The following is a 22699-nucleotide window of genomic DNA, read 5'->3' as shown; positions in this document are numbered from 1 at the left end:
GGCATCGTATTGATTACGTATTTGTTGGTATTTATTGAGTTACGCAGCGGCAATTGAATGTACGTGGAATCAATTGAATTGGCTTAGTTGAAGACATGAAGTGCTGCTGGTGGTTGTTTTTATGTACAAAAGTATACATCGAAAAACATACCAATATATATCTTTATGTACATATTTTCCCTGTTAGTCAGATCAGCAAAATACCAAGCAGGCCTTTCACTCAGTTGCTGTTGTTGCTGTCGTTTTTGCATTCAGCGAACGTCGATATTCAATTTAGAAATTGTTTATTTTGTTTACTCTGCACTTTGGCTTTGACAAATACAATATTCAAATTCAAATTCCACTTCCAATTGGCGCGCATACGATATATAGAGAAATTATCTGAGACACATACGCGTTGCGGCGAGCGTGCGCGTCAACGATCGTGCGTTGAAAGACTGACTGACCGACTGAATGAATGACGGGCCGTCTGCGAACTTAGCTTTACAAAACGCTTCGAAATTCTATTGAATAGGTTTTGAGTAATGACTGTTGTGTGTGCGACGCCAGCAGCGGCTGATCGAACAATAAACACATGCACAAGTGTGTGTGAGTATGTCACTTGCGCTGCACTTTACTTTTTGTGGCTGGCAATGCCTTCGCTTTGCCGGCTATCAGTCTTCGTCTCTCTTGCGTGGTGCTCTTAAGTCAAAGAAACAGCTGTTGCTGTTTAGACGCTCTCTGCTCTTCAGTTCAGGCACGCTGACACTTGTGGCTCTTGTTTTTCCGCTTAGCTAATTTCCATGCGGCTGCTTGTTGTTGTTGGTTACGTTTGGAGTTCGCATTGAGTGCTGTTTATACACTGCACTCCCGAAAGGGTGAAGGGGTATTACAGTTTCGTTGGTGTGCATGTTACACGGCAGCATTTCAGCTATACGTGTGTGTTATATTTTATTTAATATTTATTGATATATATATTCTTCATCTTGATATTATTTGGTTATAATTATATTTTATTTGAAAAAACAATTAAAGTGGCTTTCAAATTTGGAAATAAGAAAAATTTCAACTAAAAATGTACATAAATAGATGTGTGTTTTGAATAAAAACTTATTCGAATGGCTTTGGTGGTTGACTCAGCGTATTTGCCGCACTCTTATCAGCAGGGCACGAGCCCACTCTGCCGGTATTTAGCGTAAAATGTGTTCAATGCACATACACATAAGCACAGAACACAAAACTGTATTTCAATTTAATTTTGCGCTTATCCAGAATTCCGCCCGCACTTCAAAAAACCTCATTAAAACCAACTAAGCTTACAATATACTCGTCCATATGTACTACGAGTATGTATGTACAGGGTGCGCCATCTTTTATGTCGGTATGTAAATATTGAATAACTTTGTCAGTAGTGAACCGATTGACTTGAGTAGACCAGTGTTGAAAACCTCAGCTCAAGAAATTGTACAGAACCAAATTAAATAAAAATATCTCATACTTGAAAATTTACATACCGACATAAAAGATGGCGCACCCTGTATCTATGTATGTATTTTCTTTAACACATTTGAAGCATCGCGACGCGAACAGATTTAACAATTAGCGGTACGGAAATAAAACTCAAGTCGCTGCCCAGCTTTGGAGCACTTGGCACACATAAAACTATCTAAACAGAAAATCACGGCAAGTGCTAAACGAGCCGTAAGATACACACAAACAACCACACGCATACATTTGTATGTATGTATGTATATGTTTGTACATGCAAATACATAGTTACAAACATATAGGGAAACGAACAAGCGACAGGCAATGAAAAAGCGCGAAAATCAATTGAAGCGCATAAAGAAACGCGCTTTGTTTTCGAACGCCCTGCTTACACCGATGTACATTTGAATAGGAGAAGCGGAGGAGTGGAGAAAGTCAATACTTTCCTCAAAATTTCAGATCAAAAATACGAATTATGCGTATTCATTCAGAAAATCTGTAACGACAGCATTAAAGACTTGCCGGATAAAGCTAACCTAACCTAACCAACCTAACCAAGTGGGAAATTTTATTGAAAATAAAATAATTTCGCTATCACTATAAGTATGTACATTTTAAACTCTCGAAGAACTATTCGTAGCCACAGATAATATTTGAACAACTACGAGTATATACAAAATATTTATGGACCCCTGGGGAAATATAATTTAATCTTAATTTCTTAATTTTGATTTGTTGAACTATTTGTAGCCACATATAATACTTGAATATACTTTGGGAAGTTATTCTTTTAAGGAAACATTTCAATAATAATAAAATATATGCAATTTTTCTAAATTTGTAGTCGAGTATGAAAAGTTTAGCCTGCAATTTTTATTCGGGACTAAAATTCTTAAATGAAGTTCTTAAACAAGTTCAACTTTCAAATGTTGCCAGCTCTAATTAATAATTTCATTTCCATACGTATCTTCAATATAGTCCTGCACTTACTGTAGAAAATTGTAAGATTTTTAACAGCCATGGCCTGTTAATTTTAAAAATATTTTTCGATATCTACTAAGCCTGTTTATAATTTAGACTTGTTATAATAATAATTTAGTTATTTTTATATTAATAATATTGTTTGCCTATAACTATAACAAGATCGAGCTGTTTCTAAGGCAATGTACGGGCTTGTGTGCCTATTTATGCTTTTAAAGTATATCTGTTCGACCCGCACAGTTAGGTAATTGAAATGAAAAATGTGTGTTAATGTTGCCAGCAGCTTTGCATAGACATGTGCCTCTCAAAAATGCCACTTTAATGGCCACCACATAATATTAATTGCTTACATGAAAATGCATTTTGGCGGCGCAGATCACACAAAAGATAAACGCTGCAGACGCCAAAGATTGCGAGGCAAACTATGGCGGGCATTCATGTTGCTTTCCTTCATTCATTTCTGCACTTACTGCATTGACGTCATCATCATTATCATTGTCTTCATCATTGCCAACGTCACGCAATTGATTTTGTGTGGCCTGTCAACGCCTTACTGTTTGGCAAATTAAGGAACTCATTTGTTAGCGAGCCACGCAGCGTGTCTTAATCGAAATAAGTACAGTCTCATAAACAAGTGAACATAAATTTTCGGGCACGCGTGCTTTTAATTAACTAGAGCTGGGGAGAGCAAGAAAGAAGCATGAATGCATCGCAGAGAAATGCACTTCTGCCATTTGGTATTTGGGTGGGCAACGCTGTCTTTCAAAATGTAAACACTTGACAAAAATTCTAAGCAGCCGCCTGCCTGCAGGCGAAGCAAAATTAAACAAAAAACCCAAAGGGCAGCCGAGAGTCGAGCAGCTAAAAGTGTTTAGAATTTCTGGCATTTTGTCAAGTGTCGCTAAAACATTTCGCACATGAAACACACAAACACACACCCGTACGCGCCAATACTATATGTATGTGCCATACAACGAGAGCGGCAGAGAAACAACCCTGCAGTCCTTCGCACTGGCAACACTGGAACCACAAATACATAGACGAAAGCAGTTGAAAGTAGGGAACAAGGGTTGATAATTGGGGCGTAACCAGATTTTTAATGAATATCCGGAAAATAAGCAATATAAAATAACAATTAAAATCTTTAAATTAAACTGAAATATCAAAACTGGTCGGTTGCTAACTTTTTCAATTCGACTTTTGTCTTTGTAATAATTTAAGTTTTTTTAAACTTTTCCAGCTCGAAGCTCATACTAATGCATAAAATCGTCTGACGTCGAAATTGGGGGCGCTTTACTGTCATTGGCAAAATTCTATGTAGGAAAAAACTGTGCTAGAAAAGTGGTCCTCCATGTCTTGGTCATAAATAACTTTGCAATTAATCGTAATAGCATGGCATCTTTCTTTAGTTTATAATGTTTTCTTTAGTTTATAATGTGTCCTCCATGTCTTGGTTATAAATAACTTTGCAATTATTCCTAATATTATAGCATCTTTCTCCAGTTTATAATGTTTGGAAATTCATTTCCTTTTATTTTACGGTTTTATTTTTAATTTATTTAACTATATATTTTTTACATATTAAATTCATGTTAGGGGTAGCTCATAATATATATACTTTTAAATTCCAGCAAAAGTCCACGTCTAGAATCATAGAACTACAAAATCACGACAAGCCGATTCCTAGCTTGTCCCATTTTTTATTCGATTTTAAATTACAGATTTATTGTTCGTAGTAAAAAAAAGAGTAAATCGTGAATCGTGGTCCCAAACCAGTCCTAATTTAATTTCAAATGTAAGAAATGCTTGATTCAAACCTAGAATTGAATTGTTGTGGAAAAGGAACTAGTTCGAAGTACTAGTACCTCAACTAGCGCCATTGTTGAGATTCTCGCTTAGTTGCCAAAGATTTTCACTTGTTGCACAAATACATGCATACATAAGTGTGTGTGTGTGTGCATTGCATTTTGCGCTGTTGTGGCATCGGCGTGTCTAGTTTGTTTTTGATCGCCTTGTGTCTGTGTTGCTGCTGTGGCGTGTTGCAATTAATTTGTTGGCAGTTGCGAGCAGGTTGCGGAGGCAGTTATCTGCAGATGCAACGCTGCACATATCGGAGCTGTCACTTTTCGTTCAATTGACGGATTGCGGGCCTCTTCACACTTTTCTTTCTTTTTTTCTAGCTAATGGCTAGTGGATGGGTTAATATTTGAGATGCACTTAGCAATTGGCTTCACCCACGATTGCAACGCGACGAGGCCTCGTTGTGGCCGAGGAACACGCAATGCCCGACTGGCTGCCAATTTTTTTCTTAATTTACCATAAAATTTCTGTGTTACGTATTTTTAATTTTGTGATTTATTTTTGTCACGCGTACCGCTTGACATGCTCGCGCAACAACAAAATAGGTAGAACCCGTTAAAAACATGAAAAGAGTCGTCGCGGAAGAGAACGAATTGAGAGCTCAGTCGAGTAAACCGAAGAGTATGCTATATAGTATAAGTATATAGAGCCATAACTTTGCAAGATGTGTAGATAAATCAAAACTAAACAGCGCTGAGGATTTCAAAGAACAAAGCAAAATGTTTGACGAGGGCTGTCTGAGAAGTAAACAAACGAACGAAGGAAGCTATTTCCAACCGTCCATTCCAAGTTGAACGTCACTTCGTAAAGCTAATTGCAAATATATTGAACAGGAACTGTAAGCATTTCTTGATTGTCTTCGCCTTCCTTAACTTTCTTGAAATCCTTGCTGGAGTGTTGAGTTTGAAATCCATCTTCTAGCTTGAAGGCATTTAAGAAGGTAAAGAAGTGAGCCAGGACTCCATTTCCCAACAGATTTATACAAATTATAAATGTTAAATTATAATTATGACTGAACACCTATGTAGTTGTTGCTCTGCCATCAGCAGCGGACTTCAAAGGGTACTTCGACCTTCGCATCGGCATACAAAATGGTCATCTTGTTTGAATTAATGTATTGTGAGATCAACTTAAATATACTCAGTGCTGAATACAGGAAGTTCTTGTCTGGAAATGACCTTTAAAGTGAAAATAGATGCTGATAGGAAAAAAAAAAAAATATGAAAAACCTTAATTAGAATCAAATTCTTGAAGCTATTGCCATAAAAGAGCAATGCCAGTCGAAGATCATTTAGTCGTATGGTAGTTGGAAAGCACTCGATAGTGCTGGATAACCAGAAATTCATCGCTTGTCTCTATCGTACTTGATGGGGTTTTGCAACTGCTTGCATTCCGATTAAGATTTCTACAACTGGGCGGATCGCTTTAAGTCAAGCAGGCAGCCATAAATCACTGCAGGGAGAAAACTTTCACCTTGCAACGTACATTCTAGAAGCATGCGATGTAACGATGTCAACAATTGCAGAATTTTTAGTCAACTAACTGCTTATTTATTTATATGTGCTCTTTTTCCACGTGTAAGATCTCAAGCTACTCGTAGTATTATCTTTTAAAGACAACAATAAACTGCATGGGAATAGCAGGGAATGGTATTTTTGAAGCGCTTGAGAGAACTGTGGCACCAAAAGTGAGGGAAAGCAATTATGCATGCACAAATACACACACACACACACACACACATTCACATATACACACACACACATAATCACTTACGACTGCAGACAAAAGAAATGGCGGTCAGACTGGCAACGAGGACGACTTTGAAAACATTTCCGTTGCCGTTTTGTTGTGCGTTGAAGAAATGCAAAAATAACAAGAAATAGCAAATTCAGCACAAACACACACACACACACAGACACACAGTTAGAGGTACATAGCTGGACAGGCAGCTGGTGCGAGCATTGCAAACGGAAACGGAAACGCATTGCATGACGGCCATGGCCAACAACCGAACGAATGCTTAAACGCTCAATAAAGATTTTCGTATTAGAGAAAAATTCCAGGCGAGCAAAGTCATTCTTGCTGTTGCTATTGTTGTTATTGTTGGGTTTGACTTGCTCTTGCTTCTCGGCCAGCGTTGCCACCTTGTCTCGTTGCCCAGTTGGGTTTTGTTTGTTGCTCTTATGTACAATGGCTGTGGCTTTGGCTGCGGCTCTGTCTGTGGCTCTGGCTCTGGCTCTAGCTCTGGCATTTTTAGTGTTTGCCTTTTAAGTTTTTAGTTACTGTTGCCTGCTCGGAATTAAATAAACTGCGCGTGCTGTGGCCAGCAGCGGACAGAGTGGGCCATGGGGGGCTATGTGGGGCACACATTTTAGTGCCACAATTTATTGCACTCTTATCTGTGTGCGTACACAAGTGGGGGGACATACGTGTACAGCATTTGTGTGTGTGTGTGTGTGTGTGTGTGTGGGGGAGAGGGTCTTGATGTTTACAACTTTGTGGCTCACTTTGTGCTCCGACAAGTAAGTATTTGCTGGCTTCCCCATTTGTTTCTTTGGCAGTCAGTGCTGGCTTTGGCGCGCTTATTGAAATTGTTTTGGATTACTGCATGCATGGCAATTGGAAAAGAATAATACTTGTATGCGTTTGTGTAACTAACGCGACTAAACGAGGAAGGAAAGAAATGGAGAAATGAAGGTAGTCGATGATTATGCTGATCATATATAAGTAGCCTGTTTTTTAGCCTTGACTTGTTTTTATTTATTTAAGAAAATAAAAGTGTTATATTTTGTTTGAATCAAGTGCCTAAAGCCTTTCATGCAGTTGGCCAGACACAGCTAATCGATTCATGCAATCCAAACTAATACAGCAATAGCCTTGTAGCTGCCTCAAATCAGTTGTCAGTTAAGCATTATTCATTGCTTTCCACACACACACACACACACACACACACACACACACACACACACACACACACAGACACGGCTATTTTTCCCTAACTGCACACTTTTGTAATCAAATCCAGGCGCGCACATTCAATGCCGTTCAGATACAAGTTGTGATTAAACCCAATAGGCGCAGGGCAGGACAGTCAGCCAGCCAGCCAACCAGCCAGCCAGCCAGCCACTTGTGTCGAGCAGACACACGGCAGACCTGAACAGCCCTCACCCCACCTTTCGCGTAGAGTACGAATACTCGCATATAGAAGGAAAACATGTCTGGGGAGTTTTTTCTTGACTTACCATTTCTGTTTTCACTGTCGGCCGGTTTCATTTGAATCGGATGATGCATCTGCAATGGAGAAACGGAATCAAAGTAAGTAACAACAACAACAATAATTGCAGGAGCAAGAGTAGCAAGTGGTCACTTTTTTTTATTACTTATGTTAGTTGCCTTTTGTGGCAGCAGCAGGCGGCAAATTTCCATTCATTCTAATAACGAATCCCACTCACGTGCTTCGAAGCAGCAGCATTAGGAATGTCAGTCTGCAATTGCCGCCTTGATTAGTTTTCCATGCAGCCATGCATATGCATATATGAGTTATGCTCGTGTCCCAAAGAAATTGTGAAAAATTGTGTTCACGTGTTGAAGGCATCGTAAAATGGTTGCCAAGTCACAATTGGGCAGGTGCTTTGAACTTTAATTGAAGTAGCAATTGCAATCATATTGCAACCAAAAGCAGAATTTCTGACAGAATGCCAGTCTTGGCACTCTTTAGATTTCAAGCTGCGCCCAGAATTTGAATCACAAAGTACTAATTCAAAATTCTTGTATCTACGACAAATACAAAATGCGCCTCATAAGAAGGAAGTGGTTTTAGCTCTGCGTGGTTTAAAATAGAATAATATCCTGAAAAGGCGGAAGTTGCTTCTATATTTTTAGTTTAATTTTCTACGATTAACACGCCTCTCATTCTCTTCTAAAATCTGAATCTAGCTTAGGTGCCCAGACAAAAATGGAACGGACCGGATGAGGAGAATGAAAACAGGTAACTCGGTTAGGGCTCCTCGAGCAGCTTTACGGATGAACAGGAGCATGAGTTCTTTTTCTTTCTGAGACATTTAGGATGCCTTTTTCTGGCATATATATATATATATAAATATATTGGGGATAACAGAATTTGTTGAAGCATCAACCTACGTGCAAAATATCCATAAATATATTTACAATCCCAAGTCAATATTTCTTTTAAAATATACCAATTAATTAGTACAATCATTAGTAGACAATCCTCTATTAAATTTAAACATGTTGTTACCATAAATCGAAAAAAACTGCAAAGCCCATCAAAGGAAATGAAACTGATCAGAAAAGGAGGGAGAAGTGAAGTTCTCTTTAGCATAAAACTAATGGAATGCGGGCAACGATAGCAATGGTGAGCAAATGTGGGGGAGGGGTGGGGAGAGGAGAGGAGAGGGGGAGGAGGCCATTTCATTAACATTGCCATTACCACTTGGCAATTGGATGCTTTTAACAATTTTAATTTATTTTACATTCATTGAGCAAACTGATAAGGTCGATGGCTGGCAGGACAGCCTGCCTGTCAGCTTGCCCTTCACCAATTCAGCATTTCAGCCTGTCTGTCCGTCTATCCGTTTGTCCGTCTGTCAGTTGCAATGGCCAACGGGTTGGCATTACTTTGATTTCAATTAACTTTTCATTCATTGCGCTCTAGAGAGGACGAACCATCAAAGCGCAAATGATAATAATGGCAGTACGAGAAGGTACTTACAAGCATATTAGAAAATGAAGCACTTGGAACTATTTTCCTTTTTTCACCCCTCGCTCGCTCTCTCTCTCTCACACTCTCTCTCTCTGTCCGTTTGAAGAGCCAGTTCTGCAGCCAAACTGTCGTGCAATAAATAAATGAATAGAGCAACGAATGAGTGGGTAACTGAGTGACTGACGTACTGACTGACTGACTGTTGGCTGCAATGCTGCTGATGTGCTGAAATGAAATTGAAGTGAAATGCAGGACCAACCCGTCAACGCGCCGTCTTCTCGGTCCGCCTCTCTGTCTGTCTGTTTGTCTGTGTGTCGGCCAAAGGCTTTTGCACAAATTACAAGAAAATGTCATGCCGCCAGCCAGCTAGCCAGACTGTCCAAATTGCTCATTGTTGCACCATTTTGCTGCTCTATTATTCAAAATTGACAGTTGAACTGCTAAAGTGGCCAACCAGGGCGGCAAAGCCCGTCCCCTGTCCGCCTACCCTTGTCCATCGCTTCTTTTGTGCCGCACACCCTTCCCTACACAAACATCTATTCATATACTATAGTCTGGCATTTCATTTGTCGTCTGTCCGTCTCTGCCTTTGTAGTGCGCAGTGCGCAAGGTTCCAAATACAAATCATTTGTAACTCTGCGGCCTTACCCTTTTCACATAAATGACATTTGAGCTACAAAGCGATTTGTTGGCGCTTGCCGCTCAGCATGTGTGAGTGTTTTCCTACATGTATGTAGTAGTAGGGCTGTGAAAATTGTCAATTAGCTGTCAAAACATTGCTTTCGCTGCTTTGTTTTCCCAAAGCACAAAAGCTTTAAAAGCGTTTTCGTATAAAAACAGCAACGGTCATGATGGGGATTAAGCGCAGGTGAATTCCCTATGTAAATTAGTGTTATGGCTTTATGGGATGGGTTGATGAAGCAATTTTCTTTTCATAACTTTATCCAATCAATGACTAACAACTTAACTCAAAGTTGGGCGTAGTAGCGTGGGCGTAGAAAACAAAGCGACAATACAATTGCAAGAGCTCTTTATTGTGAAGCCAAAACCTCAAAAAATGGACACACAAGTTTTCTTTTAGGATGTTTTTTGGGTTTTTGAGTTATTTAAGAGACTGATATCGAGAGCAGCAGCATTTTCCGAATTTGAAGCTGAGCGGAAACAACATACTGTTGCGGCCATTAATATTATTCGTTTTTACAAAATAATTTATATAAGAGGTAGTAGGAAGGATACGCCTCCTGTCTGTCCAATTGTGGATCCTTGCACTCTTATAGGCAGTCTTTTGTGGCACAAATTGCTTCAAATTATAAGTTGAAAAATTAATTGAATTGAATTGAATTTCAAAAATAATCTAAGCTCTGTGTACATTTTTGTAGCATACTTTCAGGCTGCGGCTGAAAAGCATATCTTACAACCCAGCAGACATTTAGTAAGGCAACAAAAAGACATTTTGTTTGGAAGCCATTTTTAAAACAAAAATAATCCTTAGATAATCGCTTACATATTATTTATTAGTTTATTATTATTTTTTAGTTAGCCAATCACTGTTGTTGAAATATCGTTTCAAGAAAACTCTGTTACTTCGGACATATTTTAATTAATTAATAATATGTGGAATATTAATTGATTACTGTCATAGGTTCGGATTGTATTGTTAATTATATTTATATTTATTTATATTTCCTTTTTTGTATTTAGAGTAATTTTTGAAATATTTTTGCATAAATTTTTAATAAACTTTGTATTGACAAGGGTAGGAGGAGTAATCGATAAGGAAGCAGTTGAGTTTAGTTGCCAATTGAAGAAGAAGAAGTAAAATATTTATTTACGAATTATATATAAAGCTTAGACTTTTCTTTCTTTGCCTCAACAAGACCTTATTACTAACTTTTTATAAACTTATCTTTTATTTCTTGTTTTTTGCCTTAAATTATTTTTGTGGAAGCTTAAGTTGTTTTCCTTTACCATATAGAGCTTTGTAATGGCAGCAAACTAAATGATATAAGGAAACTATCAAAGTATATAAGTATGTGGAAAAGATAAGCAGGAAATGAATAACAATACTACTATATATATATTTCGCACATCAAAGTTTGCTTCGATTAGGGAAAGAAAACCCTGCTTTAGCAATGTTTGCTGAGGGGGCATTAATGTCTTACAACCACATATATTTACATGTTGTTATGTATATATGAGTGTACGTATATATGAGTTTGTAAAGCAACTGCCAATCTTCACACATGATGTAAGCAACACACGAGTTAAGGTAATAGTGACCAAAATGCTGTCAGCCACTTAAAGCGCCACACAAACAAACCAAAAGGGCTGCCACATCCCTACTCCTCCTTCCCCCCCCCCCCCCCCCTCCTACACACACACACACACACACAGATACAACCAATTGTCTGCATAGAGAGGAGGCCCACTTGAAAACAAAATATTTATTGTAGCTGTTGACAAAGCTACATGCGTACTTACGTATACACATAAGTACATATGTACTATGTATGTATGGGTGGTTGGGTGGTTGTGTGGTTGGGTGTGTTTGTGTGAGAAAATGCCGTCGCTTCAACTTCTGTTTACCTATCGATTATTTCAGGTAAATTAAGTAGCTGCCGTTTTTGCTGCTGCACAGAACAGACGCCTGAACTCAGTCTGACTGCCAAATGCATTAAAGGATCAGACAAGCTCAGCGCACTCCATCACCCACAACTACCCACACCCACACATTTGTATAACTGGCCAGGCAGCCACTTACTTGTACAAACAAAATCTCTGCCGCTCACACTCCCAAGCACACACTCATCTAGGATGTACATATGTATGTATGTATCGGAACGTTGCTAGCATGTGGTCATTATTTTGACAATTACACACGTGGCGCCATTTGCTTGGCCCCCCCAAATTCCCTCCACCCCCCACCGAACCCTTAAATTGTAGATATTCGGGCGCAAGCCTTTGTTTTGTTTGCAATCGTTGTGGTCGTCGTCATCGTCATCGCATCGCATCGTCACTGGACTTGCCTTCGTGCTGGCCTATTTGAACCTGTGCTATGGATTTTCCATTAACAATTTGAATATGTAAATGGCCCCCCACATACACTCGCACACACAAACACTATCAGCGTGCATTTGCGAGTATGTGTGTGTGTGTATGTGTTTACTTGTGCGTGAACGCTTCATTTAATACGTTAACAATGAGATTGTCCTCAATAATTGAATCCACTAATTGACTGATGATTACATTTGTGTTGGTCACACAATAGAAGGTCCAAGCAATGCTCAGTTGGAGCTGCATCGATGAGGTTCGAGCTCGTCAAATCGAGTCGTTCTGAGCAGCTAACTATATTGTAGTTTTTCTGATAAAAAAAAAATGGTCTTGAACAAACGCTTCAGATGGAGCTTTTACTAAAACGAATCAGTTTTAAAAATGCAAGACTTATTAATGGCGAAAGAGATTTAAGAAAGAGGTTCCACGTACTACTACGAAACCATTAGCTACTGATCATTGAGAATTCATTACATTTCACTTAATATTTTAAAAATATTATACGAATATGGAATTGTAAGTTTTAAGGAATATAGTAAGGTTTGTTCAGCATTTATGTTAAATGAATTAAGACGTGCTTTCAATGTCACTCCCCCCTAGTTCATTCTCAACATGCTACATTAAAGCAGCAAGTGTGGATTCTGAATGAATGTGAAATCTTCACATATTAAGTTCTTTTGAATTATAAATTGAAGTTCGGTGAATATTAGAAATTAATGTTGCCACATATACTTGTAGGAGACCAATTGGAGAGCATTTTTTGTTTCAGCAGAATTCTGTTGTGCTTTGAAAATGCTAATTAGGGAAAGTTTACATTTTTGTGAACCTCTATTTCAATATAAAAACTATTAATATAATGCACAAGTATATATGGCAATTAAATGTTTACCCCAACGAGATTCTATTCTAAATATTATACTCCTCTTCGAGCACATGGGCACGGTCTACATACTTATCGCGTTAGGTGTACTTTTCCTTCATTTCTTCTTTTAACACTTTAATTTTTTATTTCTGCTAAGATCCTTAAGGTAAGCTAATTTATTTAAATGAATTGAAAGCACACAAAAAAGCTTTAGAAACTAAAGAAATGAAGTGAAACAGTTCATGAAATTCCAAAGCAAAGCATTAAATGACCATCGGCTGTGCTTCAAAATCCGTGTGTGGTTTCTGAATAAATCACGTCATGTTAATATTCCAGTTTGTATATCGGAACTAGTTCGTAAGCTTACCATTATCTTAAAGGCCAATAAAGTACACAACACTGGCTGGCTTAGAAGCATTGGGGGCTGATTATAATGGACTTTCGTCATTAGGAATTTATTTGCCATATCGATTAGAACATGCGCTCTCTCTCTGGCACACACACACACACACACTATTACACATGTGCTTGCATGTGTTTGTGAGTTTGTATGTCATGGGCTATCGATCGACGAGCGGGCGGCATTTCGCAGCTAAAAACACAAGCGGCTGCCTTTCTCAAGCTGCATAATTCAAGCACAGACAGAGTTTTAAAATAAAATTCAAAAGAAAAAAATGAACGAGCACACATGAGCTACGAGTTATGTTTGTATTTATAGGTAACTACAGGGAACACACACTCACACACACATATCGTACATGTCGCGAACACAAACAACAGGCATTACACGAATACTTAGAGTGCTATATAAATATAAATGTATAGTTGGAGACGCGCTTTTCTACTCACCCCGTCCAGGGTCTTGATGTTGTGCAGCGCATCCTGCGCCCTCAACGCCGCCTTTCTGGTATAGTAGGTGACAAAACAGCACCCTGTAAGTGTACAGAAAGGATACAAATTGGCAAAAGGAAAACAAACAACAGTTACTAGACAAAGGCACAGACGAGTAATACGTTTAATGCTCAATAGGCAGCAGCTAGGGACCAAAACATTCTTACAAGTATATTTATAATTTAAGGATATATTAGCTTATACTTATATGTAGATACATGTTTAGTGGGCGTGGACAATTTTTGACTAGCACTACAAATAGACGGAGCATGCAGTTCGGAACACAATTTCATTCTCGAATATTATATACGTATTTACTATATGTTAGGGACGGGACGAGCGCGCAAGCCAATCAACAATGAGATGCAAACAGGAGCCAGTTTAAAAAAAAGAGACAGTGTTTAGGAGGCGATTCGATTCCATATTGCCCCATGGATGGGTTACCACTTAATTTTATGATTACAAATTCCGCTATTGAACACCAGGATACGTCTTAGCATTAACTGAAAGTTTCTGGCACTTCAGCGCACTGAGAACTGGGAGTTTCAACAAAATTTTAATAAGGATTACTTTGCCTCGCCTAGTATCTCGACATCGAGCTGTTCACCAGTTGCGCGCAATATATCGTGATTGTTTGGATAAGGAGGATCGACAAGACTCTATTACATTAAATGTGGAACCTGCCTGCGTGTCTTGGAATGCTTCTTGTTGGTTGCATTTGAATCAATACACTTATGGAACATACTGGATGAGTTGTTCAACTTCAATACTCACATAATGACACCATACATTATAAATCTGACGCTTATTGAAGATAATTCCAATTTGTAGACTTCTTTAGCTTGTTTCTAAGGCTCGCCAAAATACTAGAAGCTGAACTACTTAATGTGTTATAGTTAGCAGGCAACTTGCTTTCCACAGTTTTCCCCCACATCTAGTTTTGCTTATTTTTCATATTTGGTTTCCCGCTGCACAGAGAGAACTTCTAGCTAGCTAATAAGCTTCTTCTTCCATTTACCCAACCATCGCGAATATATTGCATATGAATGGGGCACCACCATCCAATCATTGAGCCGAGCAGCACGCAGGCCTATAAATATGCATAATACAATTTACCTTTAGTAAAAGTTTGCAAGCAAATGTGCATATTATTCTAATACACACACGCCCCCACACCACACTCGTACCCATATCCATAACCTATACAAAGGCACTTAGGCACTGCCTCATATGTGTGTCTGTGTGTGTGTGTGTGTGTGTGGGGGGGGGGGGGGGGTGTGGCAAGTTTTGGTGTAACACACGCACAATTATGGCCAATTACGCAGGCAGGCGGCAAAGTTTGCCAAAAATAAAACAGAACCAACACCTGAATGTGGTGGATGGTGGTCTGGGGATTCTGGGGGCAAGTTTTGTTGTTGGCGAGCACATCATCAACATAATCATATTACTTAATGCTTATAGCGTCGCATTAGACGCCAGTCTCCACCCGTCCACCCACACCCGAAAAGGGTGCTTCTCGAATTCATGGGCATTGTAAAATTTTATGAAAAGCCCCGGGAAAAGTGGTCGGTTCTCGGTTCAGGTTCTCGGCTGATCCCACATTTGTATGCGTGGGACGCACACACACACCCACACTCTCACACGTGGGCGGCTGATTTCTAGCACTCACCTCTGCTAATCGATGTGACCTTATCGCGCAGCACATTCAAGGTGTGCACGCTACCGTACTGCTCGAACATTTTGCGCAGCTTGGTCTCATCCCACGTCTTGGGTATTTGACCCACAAACATTTTAATATTGTCCGCATCGGGTTGATCCTTGGCCAGTTCGTTGCCGCCCGTATCCATGGGCTCCAGCTTGGCAGCATCGGCAGTTGCCAGCTGTTTTTCGTTCTCCTCACCACAAACACCGGCTGGACTCGTGTCCTGCTCCATGTCCCTGCAAAGACAGAAATGTGATAAATTTTTTGTTAAATCGGATCTGTGGACAGCTCCTGGCACTCCAACACTTGCCAAATTTTGTGTGCAACTCTTTTTACAACTCTATTGAACTTTTATTGCCCGGACATAGTGACAATGTGCTGCATTGCTGGCTAACTTCATTTGCTAATGACCAGAAAACACAATAACAACAACAATAACAACAACAATGCGAATGCCAAACTGTCCAGCCAATGTCGATACGATGAGCAGCGAGTGCCACAGTTGGGCACATAAAATACAAATACTAATTGTTATTAGCAAACTAATCTAATCTAAAAAGTTGTAAACGTTTTTACTTTTCGCTTCGTTTTGTTTCTGTGGTTGGTCAGTCAGGAGAAGGCGCAAGCGGAAGGGAGAGCAGGGTGTATGTGTATGTGTTGGTGTGCGTTGTAATGGCTGGCCATGGACAATCATGGGGCTATTCAGAAGTCAGTTAGCAAAGGACGATTGTGTGTGTGGGCTGCCAAAACTTTGTTGGGGTTTATTGGGTGCCTTTGATGGCCAACAAATTGACTTTTGGTTGATGTCAACCATCTGACAACAACAACAACAACAACAGTAACAACAGAAAACTGTATATCGTAGGTTGTCACACACTAAATTTTGCTTTAATTGAGTTTCGGGTTAACTCTTGTTGTGGCAATGGCTGCCGCTGATTTCGAAAATGCGAAAAATATTTAAATGCGTTGCAAATCGAGCGAAAGAATCCGACTTAATTATTTTGTGCAATTTCAGTTTATAAATAAAATAATATAATTGTTATTATTCAAATATTTGTTTGTTATTTAAAAGCTTAATCATGCAACTAGATGAGCTAAAATATTTATTTGCTCATAAGTATAACAAGTCTTAAAAAGCTTATTTCAAAATAATTTGGCTTTAAAAATAAATTGCAGCAATTCGGGCATTATTTTTGAAAACTCTCAAGTTTCTTTAGGCTCGGTTTTCACATTAAAACTTAAAGCTGATGAAAACAAATTACAATTACAAAATGAAGCATTCTTTTTAAAGGCTGGCGCTCACAAAAATAAATTGCTATAATTGTCAGAATGTTCTAATACGAGTATCGCACCTGGAACATTTATGAACTGCTAGAATATGTTTTGGGAACAAAAAGAACAACCTCTTTGAAGACTCTATCAAGTTTTTGCCTCGGTTTTCACATTAAAACTTAAAGCTGATGAAAATAAATTACAATTACAAAATGAAGCTGATGAAAATAAATTACAATTACAAAATGAAGCATTCTTTTTAAAGGCTGGCGATCACAAAAAAAAAATTGCTATAATTGTCAGAATGTTCTAATACGAGTACCGCACCTGCAACATTTATGAACTGCTAGAATATGTAAATGGCAAACCATAATCTACATCTTAATGCATGTGACCGGGCCAAGCTCTTCTCATTTGAATGCTGCCTCAGGTGGCTGATGGCAGGCGGTGTCACGTACACGGCGAGCGTAAAAACATAACAAATTCAATCTATTTGAGGGCGAGGGCGAGGTCGCAGCCAAATTGTTGCTGTCAAAGTGATAAATTTTTGCTGCAAGTTATATGCAAATGGGCCGGGGTGTAATGGAGAGTTTAGGACTATGGCTATGGCTAGGGCTAAGGCTAATCTGATGGCGCAGCCTGAAGCGTAAATCAAAATGGAGCGCGTTTTTGTTGCCTACTTTTCAGCGCGCCCAATTTATTGGAGAGAGGGAGAGAGAGAGAAAAAATATTCGTTCGCTGGTATTTATTGCGTGCCACATATTTAGAGGACGACAATGAAGAGACGGCGGACGGCAGATGGCAGACGGCGGCGGGACGCACCTGTCGCACAGCCACCAGGCAATTATTTTGCTTTCAAATTTTCACAGCCGTCTCAGTGCGGCGGCAGCCACAGCCGCTGGGGAATCAGTCAGCGCGCTCCCAAATCGAAATCAACACGCGGATGCGGATGCCGATGCTGATGCCGCTGCGGATGTGAATGTGGAAGTGGATGCGGTAGCCAACTAGCTGCCAGTTAGTGGTTGACTGTGGCACAGTGTCTGAGCTGCGAGAATGCCGCCGGCGCGCTGGATGGTTTGGTTGGTGTATTAATAATTCAGTTTCGTTTAAATGCGCTCCAAAGTGTGGCGCGAGCTTAATGAGAAAATCGCCTGCGGCATGCGTTCGAGGGCTGCTCTGGGAACGTGTGGTGGGTGCGAGCTTTCAAAACGTTTTAGCTGCTGTCACAAAATTTTGAATTAGGAAATGACTTTCTGACTGCGCAGCTAGCTTGAATTTTCCCTTTTTGGACAACTATAGTACATGCTGTTGTGTGTTTAAAAATCTTACAACATTTAAGTTGATGCGTACGCAGATAAATGAGGACTGCAACATAAATATAAAATATTAAGGTAATCAATTATTCTTAGGTAACATAAATTGTTCTAAGCTGAATGCAGTTTGAGGAAAAGCTAAATAAAATATTTAATACATGTGCATGTATATTATATTGGGGTTGCTCTTTTCAGTTATTTTATTTTATTATTTAATTCAGTTATCAATTGTTTATATAAACAAGCAAAAAAGTCTATCCATTTGTATTGTCTAGATAATGTATAAGAGCATTCTATTTGCGAGAGCTTCTTGAAAATAGGCGTAACAAGCGTGTCCTCGGCCAATCTCGAAGCCCAACATGTGCAGAAGCTTACACGTGTTTCTATCCAGTAATGATTAGAAAAGTTTTATACCTAGCATAAAAAAGATGTTTCGCATTATGGCTCCTTCTATTAACATATCTTATGTAAAGGAAACTAAGTGTTTTTTTTTTTTTCTGAGATAATAAATTATAATAAGTGATATGGCCAAAGGTCTGGCTATAAAAACGTATAATTCCTACTTAAAAAAATTTATAAAGCATTGCAAAAACCAACTAACAAGCAAATCTAGACTCTAAACAAAAAAAAGTAACGATGCAGTCCTGCAAAGCACATTTTCACCATTCCACTTCAAAATTAATAATAGCATTAAAGATCGCGGGCAACAACTTATGCCGACTAGTGTTATGCAAGCAAAAAAAACTGGAAAACAAAAAAAAAACACCCCACGGAGAACTTGACGCGCCACCAACACCTCAGAGATAGGCAAGCCAGCGTCCAGCCAGCAGCGAGCAGCGAGCCCAGGGACTGCGAGAACGAGAACGAGGACGACGACGACAAACCAGTGACGTGGCATTTAATTTATGATGGCAGTTTGTTATGGCGCGTCTGTCACAACAAAAACAAAAGCCCACACCACACCACACCAGACCAGACCACGCCAGATAGAAAACGGCCCAAGAGTCAAAGCAGATAGCATGACGCGTTGTTCGCAGACCCAGCGGCCAGCACTGCGGCATCGGCATCGGCATCGGTTAGCAGCCGGCATGTCCTCATAAAAATGACCCAACATAAATTTAATATTCTTGCTTTATTATTTAATGGCAGCGAAACATTTTACTTGCACGGCTCTTAGCTGAAACTTGCTTCCGGCCTTTGGAGTGAAACGAACTCAGCTGCTCTACGTGTTTGCATTTTTAAGCTGCGCGGTCTTTGTTTCCCGAATGTTTACCACTTGGGGTTGAGTGAGGCGGTGCCATCGTCTTATCGTTCAGATAAAACCATTTCGTAATTACAATGGGCAGCAATGATCATTAGCCTTATCAGAGCTCTGCTTGATGGGGTAGTATCATGTGAAAATATATATCCCTTGATGGCTTTATTAGCCTGGCCGTCATTGCTAATTAATAATATTTATGTCAACGCCAATTATCATTAGTCAGATATTTGGCATATTGTCTTCCAATTTAATTGAATTTCTTTGCCGCCATTTCATATACGAGTGGCATAGCTGTGCCAGAACGCTCTAATTCTTCATAATTTCCGCTCAGGGGAAGCTGGCAAATGGAAAATGGCGCACAATGAAAAATAAATATTTTCTTGTTACAAGTATTGTCATTTTTTCTTGGCACAGAAGTAAAATGTTGGAAAACTATTTCCCCTTATGAAAATTAACATATATATATATATTTTTTTTTTTTTTAATATAAAGTATGAACATAATTCAGAAAAGAAAATTGGAAAAATTGCAGATAGAACAAGGAAAGGCAAGTTATTTGTTCACTGAATGCACTGTAAAGTGGAGGAAGTCCATGAGGACATCAGAAACTAACTATTTGGAGAGCATAGCCGACATAGTTTCGTTGACAATTTCAATTATCAATCATCAATCAAACAATCATTGGAGTGATTGGTGCAACAAAGTTTTCTTGTGATTGAATAACTGGAGCGGGGCAAGCACATTAAAGAGCATTCTGAAATTAAACATTACAGAGAGATTCTATACAGCGATCTAGCTGCCATTTGAGATATAAGTGCTCTGACATTTGATTGCTAATGATTAAAATACTTTTATTTAAATTTCAAATAATATCATTTGAATCAACAACTATTTGGGCCACCCTTTAAGTCATTTGCCTGGCTTCTACCTGCTCTTGAGTCCGCCAACTGTTTAGGGTTTGTGTAACGATTAAAGCCCGAAGAAGTTGGATTTAAATATTAGCGAACTTTCGCATGGAAGTCGGACTTTGCAAACATTTTAAGGTTTCATAAAAGAAATAATCGTGAAACTCTGGACTGAACTTTTGTAATCTAATGATCTTTTTCCTGCATTTGCTTTCAATTTTCTGCCACAATTTCGGACACATATTTTCAGCTGCCTGCTTTTTGTTCGTGGTATTCAAAATCGCCAATTCCTGGCAAGCATTAGCAAGCACACAGACTACAAACCAAATCATGACAGTCATTAGCTGAAATAACAATAATAAAAAAAGGGGGATAATAAAAAAGGGGGGTTGGCAACTCACCGATTTTGGCTGTTTGTGGAGTCGGAATCGCCATTGGCTCCAACTCCGAGAGCAGCATTCGGTTCGGCTAATGAAGTTCTGGAATTAATGCTGGAATTCAGCAGCAACGCTGTGGTTGGCGCGGTGTATGTTGCTGCTGTTGCAGCCGTTGTTGTTGCTGCTGCCACTGCTGCTGCTGTTGGAGGCGGTGGTGGCAGGGCCGTTGTTGCATTGGAATTTATTTGGTTTTGCAAAAGTGTTTCAAACAATGTTGCCGACAGGCCGGCAGCAGCAGCCACTGCTGCCGATTTGGCAATTGTCGTTGGCGCGGCTGAGGACGAGGTGGCCATTATTGCTGTTGCTGGTGGCTTGCTGGGACTGGTGTTGGGGCGCGAGTAGGGATGAAAACTTTTTGCCGCACCTGTAAAAGTTGTTGCGGCCGCAATGGCGCCCGTTGCGGGTGTCAGATTTTCTAAATACTTTGCTGGCGGCAGTTGTTGTTGCTGCTGCTGCTGCAGATGCTGCTGTTGCTGTTGCAGCTGTATGTTGTTATTGTTATTTAAATTGTTATTATCCACACTGTTGCTGCTGTTGCTGCTGCTGCTGCTGCTGTTATTATTATTATTATTTGAATTGCCACTGTTATTTAAATTATACACATTGCCATTGGGCATACCATTAGGAAGCATTGCAACAGGTGCCGTTAGCATTGCTGTTGCTGGCACTTCGCCGGCCACTGGCTCGTTGTTGTCCTTGGCTGTTGTTGTTGCTGCTATGCCGCTCAGTTTATCCGCGTGCAGTTTCAAAGATTGCAGCATCATTTGTTTTATTTACTCGGTGTTATTATTTTTTTAATCTCAATGTTATTGTTGCCGGCCCTAATTACTTTTAGTGCTGCTGTTGCTTCCACTACATTTAGCCAAGTTATGGCGTTTTTTCTGCTGCACATTCACTTGATTTTTATTTACTTGCGGTTTAGTTTTATTAAAAATGTTTCGTTTGTTTTTTATTTTTTTATTTTTGCTCCCGTCGCTCGCTGGCTTATCACAATTTTATCTCACTGTTGTTTGTTTATAAGCCCACTTTGTGGTTGGTGCTTAACAACTGATCTGTAATGAAACAATGGTGGGTAAGAAAGATTAATCACGAGCGTAAAAAGCAAAAATGTATATCAGCAAAATACTGAAGCCACAGCTTACAGACAGTTTAGTAAGCTGTTGCAAGTTGTTGAAGCTTATAGAGGTACACAAGTAGATATATAGAACCCTAAAACAAATACAAACTGAAAACCTCCATTTGAGACATTTAAATTGTGCCCTTTTCTGACTTGACTGACGGTTTGGTGGCAATACTACGGAATTATAGCTATACAACTCCATTACTATTAATTAATAGTGGATTACGGGTCGATTCTACCCATATCTGTGGTACTCCTTAGGTGCTGCTTTGTGTCTTTGTGTTTTAATTTAGGAAAATATTACTGCAGCACTTTATCTTTAACACGTAATATTTGATATGATATTGCAATATTTTTAAAGATGACTCGCAAACAAAAAAAAACTAACTTAATTTTAGGTGCACTATTTATATAATTAAATAATGTGCTATGCAGGAAGTACCAACTATAATTATTAAACATAAAACTTAAGAAATGAATCGCCATTGGATAGTTGTAAAGTGTTATGAAAATCTATTAATATTCACCGATGGTTGAAAGCCAATGGATTGGGGAAGAATTAACTCTATTTCTCCTGATATATCTTTCAGAAAGTGGACGCCGTGGAACTGCCTTCACCTTTTGTTGAGGTGATAGTTCTCTTTCAGTGCTTGGTTTTATTTGTTAACTCAAATCAGGTGTTAAGTGATAAAGCCATGTTTCAGCCAATCTCTGAATCCTCACAGCAACTTGTCTGTATTGCTTCGCCCATTCCTTTCCACCTGAGTCAGCAGCTTTCGAGAACACTGTTAATGAACGCTGGTAAAGGCCTAAACTTAAAGCTTATAGTTCGATGTAGAACAGGGTGAAGAATA

General features: G+C 39.3%; 1 protein-coding gene across 5 annotated transcripts in view; it reads right to left on the bottom strand.

Moving 5' to 3' along the window:
- Nucleotides 1-22699, bottom strand: part of LOC115632031 (CUGBP Elav-like family member 1) — an 86151-nt gene that overhangs the window by 50213 nt on the left and 13239 nt on the right. For 2 of the 5 annotated variants that reach the window (XM_030528978.1, XM_030528977.1), the window contains exons 2-5: nucleotides 20690-21777; nucleotides 15505-15773; nucleotides 13794-13876; nucleotides 7551-7599 (exon numbers count right to left, since the gene is read on the bottom strand). In XM_030528978.1, the coding sequence (XP_030384838.1) occupies nucleotides 7551-7599; nucleotides 13794-13876; nucleotides 15505-15773; nucleotides 20690-21489 (1201 nt within the window). In that variant the 5' untranslated portion in view covers nucleotides 21490-21777. Of the gene's footprint in view, nucleotides 1-151; nucleotides 331-7550; nucleotides 7600-13793; nucleotides 13877-15504; nucleotides 15774-20689; nucleotides 21778-22699 lie in introns of those variants that run through there. The other 3 variants (XM_030528983.1, XM_030528982.1, XM_030528980.1) reach the window with 3 other exon arrangements.

Source organism: Scaptodrosophila lebanonensis, unplaced genomic scaffold (assembly GCF_003285725.1).
Source record: "Scaptodrosophila lebanonensis strain 11010-0011.00,11010-0021.00 unplaced genomic scaffold, SlebRS2 tig00001412-arrow-pilon, whole genome shotgun sequence".
Taxonomy (NCBI): Eukaryota; Metazoa; Arthropoda; class Insecta; order Diptera; family Drosophilidae; genus Scaptodrosophila; species Scaptodrosophila lebanonensis.
This window is presented reverse-complemented; position numbering and strand designations above follow the sequence as displayed.